The sequence below is a fragment of the Ictidomys tridecemlineatus genome, unplaced genomic scaffold (genome assembly GCF_052094955.1).
Source record: "Ictidomys tridecemlineatus isolate mIctTri1 unplaced genomic scaffold, mIctTri1.hap1 Scaffold_66, whole genome shotgun sequence".
Taxonomy (NCBI): Eukaryota; Metazoa; Chordata; class Mammalia; order Rodentia; family Sciuridae; genus Ictidomys; species Ictidomys tridecemlineatus.
The window spans coordinates 1201396-1218264 of record NW_027524621.1 but is presented as its reverse complement, the minus strand read 5'-3'; the positions used below and the strand labels follow the sequence as shown (position 1 = coordinate 1218264).

Below are 16869 nucleotides of genomic sequence, written 5' to 3'. Positions count from 1 at the left end.
ACCTCTTTTGGTTTAATGTAGCTACTCCAGATTTCCTTTGACTAGTGTTTAACATGAGATACCTTGTTCAATCATTTTAATTTTGACTTCTTTGTGTCTTTCTATTTACAGTGTTATTCCCTTAGACATCTATTTGGGTCTTGCTTCTTTAGGCAATATGACAATCTCTGTTTTTAACTGATGTATTTAGATACTTTCCACTTAATAGGATTACTGCCGTGCATAGGTGTAAGCTTAATATAATCTTCTATTTGTTCCTTCTGTTCTTTGTTCTTTTTCTTTTCTTTCTGTCTTCTTTTGCAGAAATACCACTATCGGTATTTTTAGTGATTCCTCTATTGGCTTATTAAGCTATAACTCTGTTTTCTAATCTTAGTGCTTCAGGGTTTAGAATATACATCTTTAATTTGTCACAATCTACCTTCAGATGATACTATATTACTTCACATATTCAATAAGAACGTTACAATAGTTACTACCCTTCTGAGATTTATACTGTTGTCATGTATTTTACTTTACATGTTTTCTAAGTCCCATACTACACTGATATTTGTCTTTAAACAGTCAATGGCTTTTTAAAATGTTCAAATAAGAAAAATTATTTTAAATATTTATGCACACAGTCACCATTTTCAGTGTTCTTTACTCCTTTATTCCATTATTTCCATCTGCTGTCTTGGTGCAAGTGTAGGTGAATTCTTTCAGCTTGTATGTCAGTACAAGTCTTCATTTTAGAAAGATATTTCACTGGGCATGATATTATCGGCCAACATTATTACTCTTCAAATATATTAAAGGTATCACTCCACTATATTCTCTTATGCCTAATTTCTGACAAGAAATCTGATGTCATCCTTAGTTCTTCTCTACATAAATGTCTTCTCTAACTGCTAAGATTGCTCTTTATCACTGGTTTTGAGCAATTTATGATATAATATACCTTGATATAGCTTTATTCATGCTTTTTGTACTGTAGTCCCATTTAATATCTTGGATCTGCAGATGTACAGTTTTCACAAATTTTTGGCCATCATTTCTTAAAATATTTTTCTGAATACCTCTCATAGCTCAACTTGAAACTGTCCCACAGCTCACTGATGCTCTGGTTCACTTTTCTTTAACAGAAGAAATTTTCCCTGTTTCATTTGGGGTACTTCTCCTGCTATGTCCTCAAGTTCACTAACAATTTCATCACAATGCTTATTCTGGCATTAATCCCATCCACTGTGTTTATCATATATTTTCAACTCTAGAAGTCTGATTTTCTTAAAATATATCTTCTATATCTCTTTTTACCTTTTTAACACACGAAATATAGTAGTAATGACTTTTTAAAAAATGCCATTACCTCATTCTAACATCTCCGATAGTTCTCAGTTGGCTTTGATTGGATGATTCTTCTCCTCATCATTGTGGATTGTATTTTTCTTGCTTCTTTGCATGCCTGGTAAGCTTTGATTCGATGCCATACATTACGAATTACTATTCTTAATATTTCGTATACAATTAAATTACTGGAAACAATTTGATTCTCTTGGGTCTGAATATTTGTTAGGTATGACATAAATTGTAATAGTCCGAGGTAACACCCTTCTGATTATTCTACCCAACTTCCTTAGATAGTTTTTTCCAGGTGCTATTCTGGTCCCTGTGTTAAGACCTGTTCCTTCTAATCACTTAAGATGGTTTCTCTGACTTGCTAAGCAGTTTCATCACACTTATGTGCAGATCAATACCCTGCTGAACACTCAGAGAGCCTTTCACAGATTTCCAGAATTGTCTCTCAATGTAGCAACCTTCTTTTGGTACTCCACCCTGTGAATTCTAGTCACTTCGGTTTTCCTGGAATCTCAGCACCATCTCTCAATTCATGGTATCCTCTGGTTCTGCCTGACTTCCCCTTCTTTGTCATGGCTTGGGAATCTCTTAACATAGTAAAAGCTGGGGCAACTAAAGAGCTCATAGCATTTGTTCTTTATGTTTCCAGAATCATTCTTTGTTGCTTGATCTTCAATGTTACTGGATCTTAAAATTTTATATGTTTGTGGGTTTTTTTCATATTTATTTTAGTTGTTTCAGTTGGGAAGGTGAAGCCAGTACCTATATAAAGCTATCATAGCTAGATGTAAAAATCATTTGCTTTTCTTTTTCTTTTTATGGTGCTGGGGATTGAACACATGGCCTCATGTGTGGTAGGCAAGTGTTCTACCACTGAGCTGCATATCCCTTTTCTCATTTGCTTATTTTTTAATAGCAGAATGCATAATGAAATAAATTTTAAAAGTTAATTATAAAAGAGAGTAATATCAGGGTAGACAGAACTGGGACAAAAGCTAGAGTTCTTTCAAAATCAGGCAGGAGAATCACAAGTTCAAAGCTAGCCTCAGCAACTTAGCAAGTCCCTACGCAACTTAGTGAGAACTATCTCTAAATAAAAAATAAAGAGCCTAGGTATGTGGCTCAGTGGATAGGAGCCCTGGGTTCAATCACCAGTACCAGAAAACAGAAACAACTTATTTTCACAAATTAACTTTGGCTCTTCTAAATATTTAAATAATTGTAAAATAAATAAAAAAATCTTTAAAAATTAACACCTAAATATTGAAAGCAAAAATGAAACAACCTGTGATATCATGTTGGTGACAAACCACAGAAATGAATTATTTCAAACATACCTTAGTGGGATATAGCTTAAAGACAAGAGAATTTCATCTCATTTCAGGAATACATTCCTGAAAGTATTTTAAACAACATAAATATAGTCGTGTGTTGCTTAATAATGGGAATAAATTCTGAGAAACACATCTTAGGCAATTTCAGTGTGTAAACATCATTGAGTATACTTATACAAACCTAGAAAATATAGCCATTTCCACACGTAGGTATTCATATATGATATATCATCGCTTTGGGGATAAAAACCTATAAGATATTATTATACTGAATTCTGTAGACAATTGTAACATTGTAAATGTTTATATATCTAAACATATCAAAACACAAAAAAGATTAAAAATACTAGGTGTCAAGAATTTTTTAGCTCCATTATTATGCACTAATGACCAAAATGTCATTAAGTGGCACAAGACTGTAAACAATTATATTTATGTCATTGAAAACTGGAACTCCAACATCAGAGAAAGAAAACACAAATCTAAGATAGATGAAGTGAAGTAAAATCTCTCTAACATCCTGAATTTTCATGGGAATTATCTAAATGACATGATCAAAAATCCCCACATATTTCTGAGCTTTGTTCACTAAAAAGGCTTACAAATGACAGTCAATTTGAGCAATAAGCAATCCTAGTACTTGGAATGTAGCCTCTAGATATCATTTCCTATTGAAAGAAACCAAAGTTCTTTTAGAGAAATAGTTCCTTCAAGGTCTGGACAGGGAATGTTTAAGATGAACTTGGAACATCTCATAGTTCAAAAGCAAGGGAAACAGGTAACAATGACCACTAGGTGGTGGCAAAGGGTCCCAGGAGCCAAGATAAATAGGCTTCTACAAGGCAAAAGGGAGAGAAATTGAGCATCAGATAAGAACAATTACTATTCCTAACTGGATTAAACACACCAAATATTTTTAAATGCATGACATCATATTGACTCTTAAATAAAAGTTAAAAAGATTTCAAAAGCCCCTTTGGGTATCATTTGATAATGCTAGAATAATACCCTACTATTCTGAAAAGTGTTTAAATGAAGAAAAGGAATCAAATGTTTATCTCCTGCCTTAACTATACAAACTGAATATCTGTGTAAAGAATAATCAATCATAGCCAGGCGCTGTGGCACACACTTGCAATCCCAGTAGCTTGGGAGGCTGAGGAGGAAGATAGCAAGTTCAAAGTCAGCCTCAGCAAAAGTGAATTGCTAAAGCAACTCAGTGAGACCCTGTATATAAATAAAATACAAAATAGGGCTGAGGATATGGCTCACTAGCCAAGTGCCCCTGAGTTTAATCCCCAGTACCAAAAAAAAAGAAAGAATAATCAATCATAAATTTGTATTTGTATAGGCATCCCAGCCTTTAAATGAAGAAAGAAAAATCCCAGCAATTCAGACCATTGCTATTTTGCAATCTGTAATATATTAGCAAATCTCACCAAGGTCACTGTTGACTAGTAGTCAACATCAAAGGAGAGGACATGCAGATGTCAATGCAATATTTCCTATTAAATTTTCATAAGAAACAGAATTGAACCTAAACCTGACTACCAATTTCCAAGAAATATAAAGCAACAGAGAGAGGCTGAGGTTGTTAGCTCAGCACTTGCCTAGAATGCATGGAGCCCGAGGTTCAATCCCCAGCACCACCAAAAAAAAAAAGGCAATAGAGAAAACAGGTTAAATTGTTGTACCAGGGGGATGTCATTTATTCACCCAAACTACAATATATCCTAGAAGTCCCACAAACATATTTTTTTCAATTATTGCAAAAAGTTACAACAAAAGGAGAAATCAATAGAGAGTAACTTATATGAGACTTGTTCTCCCACTGAACGCAACCAGAAAGTAGGAATATATATATTGGTACCAGGGATTGAACTCAGGAGCACTTGATCACTGAGCCACATCCCCAGTCTCAGCCCCATTTTGTATTTTATTTAGAGACAGGGTCTCACTGAGTTACTTAGCACCTCACTTTTGGCTTTGAACTTGTGATCCTCCTGTTTCAGCCTCCCGAGCCACTAGGATTAAGGCATGTGCCATCATGCCCAGTCAAAAAAGATTTTTAAAGAGCTATTTTTCAGATAGAAAGCCACAAGGAACATGCAACTGTCACCCCTAAGAGCAGGAGAACAAATAGGTGAGCATTCTACCTGGAGGCACCCTCTAGACCTCAGTTTGAAAATGGGAACACAAATGGGGCACAACAGTCTCACTGAGGAGAGAGAGACCAGAGTTCCAGGAGATTAAGCAGCCAAAAATATGTAGAGAAAACTACCAGAAACATGGGAGCCACAAAGAAAAAGAGTTCCAGAAATCTGCATGGAGGTGGTCTTCAGTTTGGGGCTACATTCTAAGCAGTACCTGTGAGGGCCAAGAACAACTATAAGCTAACCAATCCCACAGTTGGCACTGAGCTGGGAGAAGTCTGGATTCCAGCTAGCCAGAGAGAGTTGACGTACAAAAACAGTATGGTCAACAAGCTCATGAAGAAGTATTTGATCCTGGCATCATGGCACATATCTGTAATCCCAGCAATCAATCCCAAGTTGAGGCAGGAAGATCCCAAGTGTGAGGCTGGCAACTTATCAAGGGCCTAAGGAAGTTAGTGAGACCCTATCTCAAAAGAAAAAAAAAGTTCACTCAATATCATTAATTATCAGGAAATAAACTCACAAAGACATACCCACTAGAATGGCCCAAGTGCTAGTGAAGATGAAGTCAAGTGGAAGTCTCCTAAATTGCTGGTGGAAGTATAAAATGATTGTGGTCATTTTTTAGCATGGCTTGACAGTATCACATAAGACAAAAACATACATTAAACGTAGGAGGCAATTGCACTCCTAGATATGAGTCCACTTATAGTGGCATATATATGAAACAGTACTGTAGGAAAAATGAATCTATAGTTTAAAAAAAAAGTTATCAATGGTTGCCTGGAACAGGTGGTGAAGGCACTCACTGGGAAGGATCCCAAGGAAACCCCTTTTCTAGTGAAAAAAAAACTGTTCTATATCTTGATTATGGTAGTTTTTACCTGGGTATCTACATTTGTTAAAAGTCAGAGTGTGCTTGCTTTGGCAGCACATATACTAAAATTGGAACAATACAGAAAAAATTAGCATAGTCCCCGAGCAAGGATGACACCCACATTTGTGAAGCATTCCATAGTTTTGTGGAACCAACCCTTCAGCAGATGAATGGATAAAGAAACTGTGGTACATATATGAAATGGAATATTACTTATAGCATTAAAAGAGAAAAAAATTATGGCATCTGCGGGTGAATGGGAATATCAGGTTAAGGGAAGTAAGCCAATCCCCAAAACCAAAAGCTGTATGTTCTCTCTGAAAGTGGATGCTGACCCATAATGGGGGTGAGGTGGGTGGTAAGGGGCATAGAAAGAATGGAGGAACTTTGGGCAAAGGGGAGGTAGGACAGGTGAGGGGGCAGAGGGATAGGAAAGATGGTGGAATGAGATGAACCTCATTACCCGAGGTACATATAGGACTACACGTGTTGTGTACAACTAGGAAAAGTTTTGTTCCATTTATATACAATGAATTGAAATGCATTCTGCTATCATGTATAACCAATTAGAACAAATTTAAAAAACTCACTGATATTGGCTATCAAGGAATTACTGTTAAGTTGTGTGATGGCCCGTGGGTTCATTATACTATTCTCTATGCTTTTCTTTAAAGCTTTTCTAATTAAATTTATTTTTTAACTAGTACATAGAAACAAACATTATAATTATTGAATTAGGTAACATGACATTTTGATGCATGTATACACTATGTAAAGTTTAAATCAGTTAAATATATCTACCTCCTCAAACATCATTTCTTTATGGTAAAACTTTCACAATCGTTTCTTCTAGTATTCTAAAATATACAGTATGTTATGGTTACCTATAGTCCCCTACTATTCTCTCTGCTCTTATTTGAAAGTTTCCATGATAAAAATACTAAAAATAATTTTTAAATTAAGATATAACTTCAAATATTTAAAGGATTTCTATGTAGAAAAGTATTCAATTTTATAGAGGAAATCATGTGGAGGAAAATTTGGAGTCAATACAAGGATGAACTAGACAACAGAAGAACATATAGCCTTGTAAGAGAGTGACTCATGCTAGGAAATACTGGTGTACAGGCCTCATAACTATTCGTCAGGGCCACAGTAAAGAAAATAACAGCAATGAGTGAGAAACTAGACTAACAGCCTTCCAAGGTTTCTTCTAACACTAAGATTCTGCTAAGATTCCATTGATCAATGAATCTGATTGGTGCACATCTCCCAAACACATCAGAGCCTATTATTCTCCAGTCCTATCAGATATCATACTACTTGTTTAAGATTTTACATTGACTTGTTCATAATTTTTGCATATATTTGTTAAGTCCTTTTCTTAAGGCTTTCAAAAATCACAATCATGCCTTACACCTGTTAGACTCTTTTAGTCCTCGCACAATGTCCTGTACATACTGGGCCATCAAAATGCCTCTTTGAAATCTCCTCTCAAATCAGTCTCCTAACGTTGTGCCTCTTCTTTGCCACTCACGTCTATGTCTTACCTATCACCGTACAATCACTGACCATACCTGCACCACATTCATGTCCCCTGACCTAGACCTAGAGGAGGGCTCTGTGCATACCTAAAAATATGAATAAAGAAATCCTTCCCATATCATGAGGCTGTTAACTTTCCAAGTGATGCTGATTCATTCTGATAATCAAATTATGACTGTGGAAGACTGCTTTAATCACTGGAAATATAATTATTCTAACTGCCTGGCTCGTATATACCCCTTACCCAGGTGGCTGCCACCATCATGAACAAACATGGAGCCAACTGAAAAATGGTTTCTCCCCACCACATCTTTTCCACCCTGGTGGTCTTTCCTCCCCAGGTATTCATTGTCTTTATACCACCTTCTGACTGTCTACATGAGAATTAGGGCATGTGTAGGGGTAAAACCCTTCAAAATGCCAGACACCTCACCAGACATTTTACCTTGTCAAATCATTTAATTCTTATGATTGGAGTAAGCATTATCTACATTTTTCAGATGAGGAAAACTTTTTTCAAAAGTTTAGTTATTTGCCCAAACTTCTAAATGATAACCTTGGGATTTGAAACCAGATCTACCTGGCTTCAAAATCTATACATTTTACAAGGAAAACAACAACATCATCTTTCTTACACAAGCCTTGAAATAATACAACCTACAGGAAACAACTTCAGTTGAGGAGGATTACTGTCACAATGGCCCTAGGACCATCTTATCCTCCAACCTCTAAAAGCTTTCTCATTCCTATAATTAAACTCTATACGTCCAATATCAACAAATACCAATAGGGGGGAGGTAAGTCCTAAAATGCTTAGATAAGCTTCTAGACAGATTAAATGTCTTATTTGGATCATGATTTTCTTTAGAAAGATCAGCCTTAAGTGACTCTTTCTAAGAAACAGATCTAACCTAATTCCTTTCATTCTTAAAACTTTCTAAGGATCCCCACTATTAATGGTCTAATGCTACTTTGGCTCATGACTTCCTTTAAGATTTGCTGGCCTCTCCAACAGGCCCATCCCCCTCCAACTTCACACTTTACAACACCAACTATTCACATTCTCCTGCCCTCCCCAAATATCCTTTCTTCATGTTTCCATTTCTCTGAACACATTTCTTCTGACTGCCAGCTTCCCCCACCACCCCAGCCTGTCTAATCAACAACAAACCACATGTCAGACTCCTGTTTGCCCTTTGCCTGTGCTTCAAACACATCTCAACCACTTTCTGACCTTACTTATCACCCTTCCAACCATAATAAATGCATTTATGGACAATAATGTTCTACCATCGAATAAATACCTCTCTTTCTGCCATTATCTTACTGTGTTTCAAGTGAATGCTGTTATCTCCCTGCCAGAATGAAGGGTTCTGAGGGGAAGAACCAAGTTTTTACAGGTGTGTAAATGTCTAGCCTTGGTAGACAGCAAATCTTCCTCATGTGCTAAACCAAGTAACCATTAAAGCCACACCCCTATGGCTTTTGTTTCAGGAGCTATGTACTCAAAGGGTCAAGAGTCATTTTCATAAAGATATTTTAAGTTTTTCACTTCATGACCAGAAGCCACTTAAAAACTAATAAATAATCAACATTCTAATTGAAGAAACTATGTCAAACTTACCATCTTAGACAAATAAAGCAAGAATGAATATAACAAGAAAAGTATGTTGTCCAAAAGGGTGGCATCTGCTGGCTCTTCGACCTTTATCTCTAGTTGGTTTTCTGTATCAGCAGCATCAACAGGAGTACCTTCTGTTATAAGTAGCTCTAAAATTGAAAGGGGAAATTGCTATTTTATTTTATGCTATAGAATAAGAATTGTCTCTCTTCAGTTTCAATATTCATCGAGTGTTTCACTAAATATATGAGTCACAGTGCCTGGAATATGTGGCTCTCTTAAAGACAATTAACACAACAGAGAAGAAAACTTCAAAATCCTAATTAGAGCTGTCAAACCCTTCAATTATAAAATGAACAATCTCCAGTCTACTCTTCACTACTTCCATGGCCATACAACTGCTACCAAAACAATATTTACTCAAGGAAAATTTTTAAAACCAGAGATATATAGACAGGGTCACATTCAAAAAACATGGATTTAGTGCTGGTGAAACTTTGTGTTTAAAATTTTAGGAAAGCTGAAAGAGAGGGAGTCTTGGTTTGCAGATTTGCAGGTGGAATGGGCCAAGGCTTAACATAGTATCTGGCACCTGGCAGAGATACTCAACAATTATTTATTGAATGGACAGATGACAGCTATTTAAAAAGAACACAGTAGTACCAAGAGAGACTAAAGGGAATTGGGTACAGACCTGCATTGAGGCTCTGTGAATGAGGTAGAATTCCAGTTAGACCTGAGAGCTTGTAGGGGTGGAAGTTCAGTATGAGTTACATGAGCCTGGGGTATGTTTGATTAAACAGCAGGAGTCCAGCATGCAGTTATTAAGAAGTTGGACCAGTTGCCTCTAAGGTCTTTCTCAACCATGAGATTCTATTCACTACTAATTTTTTAAGCTTTTGCCTAATTTTTTTTTAGTTTTTGATGGACCTTTATTTTATTTATTTGTATGCAGTGCTGAGAATCAAACTAAGTGCCTCATATGTTAGACAAGCACTCTACCACTGAGCTACAACCCCAGGCCCTCCATTCACTATTGGTCTATGAATTTGACTGCTGCTGAAGTCTGCCCCATTGGCTCAGCATCTCAGCACCTGAGACACATTAAATGACATTTGGGAAGATTTTACCTATTAAAGGTCATTGACATCATTTTGTGGTGGAACTTAAAAGGCCAGGGAAATAATTCATTCTTAATTTTGTAAGTCAAGTTTTCCCTATTCTTGAAAGTTTTGGAGCATGAAAATAACAAAGCGCATAACCTTATAGAGTTAAAGACAGTTCAGAAGTCAGTAGTGTTCATATATAGATGCAATGTCTTCTGGAAAATGGGAGAACTCATATGTTATTCCTTCTCAAATTAACTGAATCCCCCCTTGCTATGAGTTCTCCTACACTCTGTGTGTGCAGATGGTGGGGGGGAGGTTCAGATCAGTGCTGCCAAGCCCTGCACTGGTGCAGGATAATGCTTATAGCTATGCTTACAGACCAGAACCTTTAAAAACACAAAATACAGTAATTATGGCTTCATAGCACCATACTGGATGGATTAAAATAAACAATTAGTCATCATCTAATTTACTGATAAAATGAGAGTGAGCAACACAAAAGTAGAATGCTGTTGATGCCATTATTGGGGATTTTTTTGAAAAATTGTTTCTCATCTCCCACTGGATACTGTGCACTATGATGAAGTATTCGTAAGTGTCAATCTAAAATCGATTGCAGTTCTGTACTGTTTGCTGTAAGTATATAGTATAAAGATCTGGACCATTGACTGCATTTGAAAAAGTTTAATTACCATGTCCAGGAAGCAAGTAAAAACAGGACTTGAGCTATATTATATTCCATTTAGAAGAAAAGGGAAGAAAAACACAGAATTTATGAGACTATGAACAGTGATTATTCAAGTTAACTTGTACTAGGCCAGACTTTCCTGGAAGGCCTGCTAAACACAGATTGTGGGTCCCACCCCTAGAGTTTCTGGTGCTGTTGGTCTGGTTGAAAACTACAGTTTTAGAGCATAAGGCCTTTGAAGAAAAATATTTTAGTTGTAAATGGTTTACACAAGCTAGTCATACCTAAACATTTGCTTTTAGGTGAGTTACAGTCTCTGGCCTATTTTTGATTTCTAGTCATCTTTATTCTTGCTTTTCTCTCACTTAAGATATTTTTTTTTTGAACTCACATGTACCTATATCACTCTCTGCTCTATTTCGTACCTTTGGCAACAAATATCCTTGAAAGCCTTCATTATGGTAATGCCTCTACTTTGTAGAGAAAAATTGGCAAGCTTTACCTGGGTCTACTTTCTCAGTATTTGGGATCTGAGACACTTCTGAAACACCCATGTCCTCAGTCACAGGTTGATTCAAGAGGCTGGGCTCTTCAGGATGGTTCATATTAAAATGATGACGCAGGAGGTTTGGCTCTTCATGAAGATTTCTATTAGGACGATTTGTGTTCTCTTTAGGAAAATCATCTTCATGGGGTGGCTGCATCTCTACAAGGGAGAAGAATGCATTGAGCCAGATGGATGACACTATCTACCCCCACTTAAGCCCAATGATCAGCACTCCCCCTCAGCACACAGTTCCAGATACCTCAACACTGCCCTCCATGTCCTGGCATGAGCCCATGAGAACAACTGGGCAAGGATATGGGAGGGTTAATTGTTTTCATCCCATTTAAAGGATGACTGAACTATACAGTCAAATTTATAAAGAAGCCTTTAATCCAAAGTATTTAATCCAAAGTATTTCATAAACAAATACATTTATGATAGAGGCTTCAATAACTTACCTTCCCTTGGCAAACCAACATACACTCACATGAATAAATGTGCAGAAGAGAATTCTGGTCCAGAACAAAAGTGTAAAATGTCTATTCTGCTCAGAAATAACAGGAACTCTTTCATCTACAAGTGTGCTGGTCTCAATGAGCCAGTATAGAGAAGGGAATTCCATAAGTCTAGCTTGCTTAATGTGCCTTTCAAATATGTTCAAAGTAACCTAGGAGCCAAATGGTGAACCTATCTCCTTCCTGAGCTCAGGACATAGACCAATAGGATCCAGAGCAAAGATTATCTCTTTACAGGTTCATATTCTACCCTGAACATTCACTTGCACTTTGCATTCTTATCCAAAATATATCTGCTTTGATTAAATGTACAACTGTTTTCTTCCCCCCAAAACTTTCCTCCTTTCCCATTTCCATATCACCTCGTTCCTTGTCCATCATGTCTACCCTTTTGGCTGTGGTTTCAGTTTTCTTTAAAATCTTCCAAATTATACTCATTTCTTGTTTGTTTTCTTTGGTTTCTAGATAAGGATTGATTTCTTTTTTCAAAAGTTTATAAGCATCAGTCTTCTCCTGTTCGTTTGAGACCTGAGAAATGTCTACCCTTTTGGCTATGGTTTCAGTTTTCTTTAAAATCTTCCAAATTATACTCATTTCTTGTTTGTTTTCTTTGGTTTCTAGATAAGGATTGATTTCTTTTTTCAAAAGTTTATAAGCATCAGTCTTCTCCTGTTCGTTTGAGACCTGAGAAATGTTGCTGGTTTTGTTTTTTTCACTTTCTGGCACTTTCAATTTATCTGGTAGTATTTCTTCAAAAAGTTCAAGTGAAGTTTGTTCACCCTGAGCATTATCTGTTTGACTATCTGCATGAGGATGGTTCTTCTGAGCCAAAAATTGTTCCTCAACATCCACAGTGTTTTCTGAGAATGCACTTTCAATTTGTTGTGAGTTTGCTACTACTGGTTTAGGTTCAGGTTCAACATCCTGGGAGACTTCAGGAAATTGTCCCACTTTTTCTATAGCTTTCTCAGAATCTTCATTTGCAGAATCATACAATTCCAAAAATCCTAGAAGTTCTTCTACGTTATAATTATCAAAATCATCTCCTCCAACATCAAAACAAACAAAATCTTTCTCCTGTAAGGAAAAGAAAACCATTAATGTGTCAATAACAAAGTATCACAAAAGCAAACTCATCCACGCTCCCAAATTCAGGATTGGTTCTAAAGAATCTTTGAGGTCAACCACATTACCCTCCTCCAACCCCCACTGCCTAACTCCATCTATGGCTGAGTAAATCTGTCTTTTTCTAGACTACAGTGTTAGAAAGTCTATTCTTTCTTTCTTTCTTTTTTTAACATGGGTCATATTCTTTAAAAAGCATAATGAGTAAAAATGGTGACAATTTGGTCTCCAACTGCCTGACTCTTGGGTCTCTCTCAATTTGCTCTGAACATAAGTAGGGAAAGGCAAGGTATCACTTATAGGATCCTCCAGCTCTTAATATCTACACCTATGTTTCAGAAATTTAACTCTTAATCATTTGCTCAGGAGAAGCTGGAAGATCCTGCAGCATTGAGAAAAATGAATCAGTTTTAAAGTATCTTACTGAGATACAAGTACATTGGATGGAATAAAGAATGATATTAAGGAGGCTCCTCACATTATTATTACCACAAGAACAAACTGAAAACAAGATTCAACAAGGTATACACCTTTCTCTTCATCAGGGTTTCACAGTCACTAAGATCTCTCTCAGAATTATGTGTATATTATCTAGTCTTCCTTCTTGCTACTAGTAAGCAAATTGATATAAAAGGAGCCATAGTATGAATGGACATGTTTTTAAAAAATTTCCATTCCTAATTAAATCTTCATAATATTCTGCGGGGGTTCTGGGGGTGGGGGAGTCAGTTCAATGTAGTAGGGATGAGTGATTTCCTCTCCTCATCACATGCATTTCTAAGCCATGAGGGATGCATGTAATGGGAAATACAATGAGAAGGCAGAGTTCAAAACAAATGAGTTCTCTGTAATCAGTGAACTGCTGTCACAGCTTAAATCCCAAGAACTCTCTTTACCAACAATGAAGTCCAACAAGCAACAGAAGTGATTTTATGGCCCCTGAGATTATAAAGAAATTTTAGGAACAGCAACAACAAACAGGATGACTTTATCCATTCAGTCCATCTAATCTAAGAACTGTCCTAGCCTAGCAGTTTGCATATTCTACAGCCACTACAAAGAGCTGCCCAAAGATGTTTCAGTGTTGGTGGGCATCAATTACTATACAATTTAAAACTCTAGAAAATAATCAGCTGAAGTGAGAATAGAACACGAAATCCTTTCAGTCACAAAATCAATTTAAGTCAGAGCACCATACAGGAATGTTGTATAAAGGAAGCAGTTCCGGCCTTAAAAGATCTGAGACTGAACATCACCTGAAACGCTCAGGTCCCCTTTTCCAAATCTATAACATGACTATGATCCCGTATATGACTAAGAATAAGAAACCTTTGTAAGTACATATTTCTAGCCTAGTATAAAAGTTAGAGTTTATTAATTTAACCTAAATATACTTAAAATGTCTAATAACTATCCAATGAGTTTTGCCTGTAAAATGAAATTATTTGCCTCTTAGAATATCTGTTTCAATACATTAGACAACTCTCAGATTATAATATAATCACCCTTGAATGCCTTTCAAACTTTTTTTTTTACAGGTAATCTGATTTCAAATGAAAATCTGACACACAAATGTTAGATTGCTCCCCAAACACATTATAAAACATTCAGAAGCAGTTAACTGAATATAACTGATGGATTTATAAGCCAGTTTACAATTGAGAACAAAAAAGAAATCCATAACTTACATCTGTTGGAATTTGTAGCTCTTCTTTAGTATATTCACGAACTACCTTGATGAAATCTTTTGGAAAGTATCCAAACATACGGCCAACCTATAGTGCAAAAGAGACAAATATCAAATAAATTCTGTACAAGGAATATAAATAAGAGATTTCTCAGAAGTGGCAGGAAATATACACATAATAGATAGGTATATGGTATAACCAAGAAAGAAAGTTGCTATAACAATTACACTGAGATTATTATTCCAAATAAAAATTAAGTACAGAACTATTAAAAAGCAACATTTCCAACCACTGAAGTTTTCTTTTTAACATTTAGCTTAATTCTCAACACAGAGCATATAAAGTTAAGACTTCTGAAGTAAATAAAAGATCTGCATAGAAGATTATTGGATACTATATGGTTAAAACTATGTAAATCAAAGCTGGTTATAAATGCAATTCCAAATAACCTCTAGCAAGAATTTACCTGTACATTTTGTAGCATTGCTCATAAACCAATATTTATGTCTTTCTTAACCAATACACAACAGTCATAAAAATTAATAAGTAAAAACAATACAAAAATCTCTAAAATGTATTACCACTATAGCAGATGTATTGATAGTATATGCTTTCCTAGCTTTGTCCAAATCTACTTTTACAAGTACTTGGGGAGTGCTGAGGGCCACTGTCAAGTAGGAATGAAGCTTCAAAATTTCCTTGCCAGCGTACCCCATGTTAAATGGATTTCACTGTTGACATTGCATGTAAGGTGACCTTGCTCAAGGACCAAGGCAGATCCGGGTTTAGAGCTGATCAGGTTTGAGGAAGTATCCCACTTCTTAGGGTGTTCCCAGTTTAAGACAAAAGGAGTTTTAGGGAAGTTGGAGGTTGAAGATTATTGCTGCTGGGAGTAGGGCGTGCCTGCAGGATGAGTTCCCGCTGAGTTCTCCTCGAGAAAAAGTTTTTAGGAGGTGAATTGTTCGGGAGATTGGATTGCCCCCGAACCTGTGTGGAGGCGGTGTGAGTCGGGAATAAAGAATTTCTGTTTGAATCTACAAGGCTGTGAGTGCCTTCTGATTCTGTGCCCAGCCAAGACTGCGGCATTATGGTGGCCCGTACGTGGGATGTCTGAAGCTTGGGGGTAAGTGAATTTGCTCGCTCCTGAAAGAGAGCAAAAAAATGGGTGACCATTTCAAAAAACAATGTGTTCTTGTTTTGATTTATTTTGTTTTCATTTCAAGTGGCCTGTTCCTAGAACTTTCTCAGGCAAACTAAGGAAAATGGTTGACTCAAGGTTTGAAGTTGTTCGCCTCTGAGGAAGAAAAATTGTTAGAGGAAGGAGGTACCCCAGTAAGGCCAAGAAAAACTATGGCATATGTTGATACAATACAAAAATGTAGCCCATGGCTTTATAAAGATGAGTTATTAAGTATATCAATGGGACCATTATGGTATCCTGTAGAAGGATTTTTCTTCAACAAGAAAGAGATGACTAGTTCTGTTCACTATACTTGTCTTGGTTTTTACAGACAGCTGATTCATTTACAAAGCTAAAATGTTAAAATATCAACCACTAAATATGAAATCAAGTACTCTTTACTTATTAAGTTCCATAAGGTAATATATTTAAAAATTATGTGTGTTTTCATAAATTGGCAAATGGAAAAATGTTTAATATTGCTTTGGTCTGTGTCTTTGCTGAAACAAGGTTACTAAGTGTTAAGATTCTATCATGTGTAATTTATATACAGAGAGTATAAGAAGTTTCAGCTGGGTTTCAATTACAGTATAACAGTACCTTAAAAACATGAAAGTATTTCATCTTATTAAAGTGGAGTAATCTTATAAGGGTTGTTTTAGAATGTGAATTTATAAAAAGGGTTAATGGTTAAAAAAGAGGTATAAAAAGATTCAAGATGTGGAAATATATTTTAATATAAAAGGTTAAAGGAAAAAGAAATGTTTCTAGTTGAGATAATCTCTGTGTGGTAAAGTGAAAATTTGTAAAATGCCATTTAAAAAGATTTTGAGGAAACTAGATTTAATTTAAAAGCTTGAGAAAGGTAGAAAGAAAAAAAGGTATTTGTACATGGCAGATTGAGACAAAGCTTCTTAATGGAGTAAAAAAGAGCCTTTGGTTGAAGGGCAGCCATGTAAACTAATATTAAGCGATTTAAACAAAATCTAAGCCTCGTTTAAAAGAGTGAAGCTGTAGGTGGTGAAAAAGTACATTTAATAGTACAGTATAGATGATAAATGAAATGCTTTAAATGGTTAAATTGAAGGAAGATTGTTTTACTCATCAAACTATTAAAATGTACTTATTAAACTAAAAAGAAGGAGA

General features: G+C 36.0%; 2 protein-coding genes and 1 non-coding gene across 3 annotated transcripts in view; 1 reads left to right on the top strand and 2 right to left on the bottom strand.

The window, feature by feature from the left end:
- LOC144374356 (uncharacterized) overlaps nt 1-16869 on the bottom strand; it is a 234268-nt gene that overhangs the window by 127038 nt on the left and 90361 nt on the right. The window lies entirely within an intron of this gene.
- The window catches only part of LOC144374355 (transport and Golgi organization protein 1 homolog), a 79223-nt gene that overhangs the window by 26306 nt on the left and 36048 nt on the right, over nt 1-16869 (bottom strand). Inside the window, exons 3-6 of the mRNA XM_078037209.1 lie at nt 14544-14630; nt 12093-12807; nt 11171-11374; nt 8875-9020 (exon numbers count right to left, since the gene is read on the bottom strand). Of these exons, the coding sequence (XP_077893335.1) occupies nt 8875-9020; nt 11171-11374; nt 12093-12807; nt 14544-14630 (1152 nt within the window). The remainder of the gene's footprint in view (nt 1-8874; nt 9021-11170; nt 11375-12092; nt 12808-14543; nt 14631-16869) is intronic.
- On the top strand, nt 5744-5850 carry LOC144374368 (U6 spliceosomal RNA). Its single transcript, XR_013433802.1, has one exon. It is a non-coding gene; the product is annotated as a U6 spliceosomal RNA (small nuclear RNA).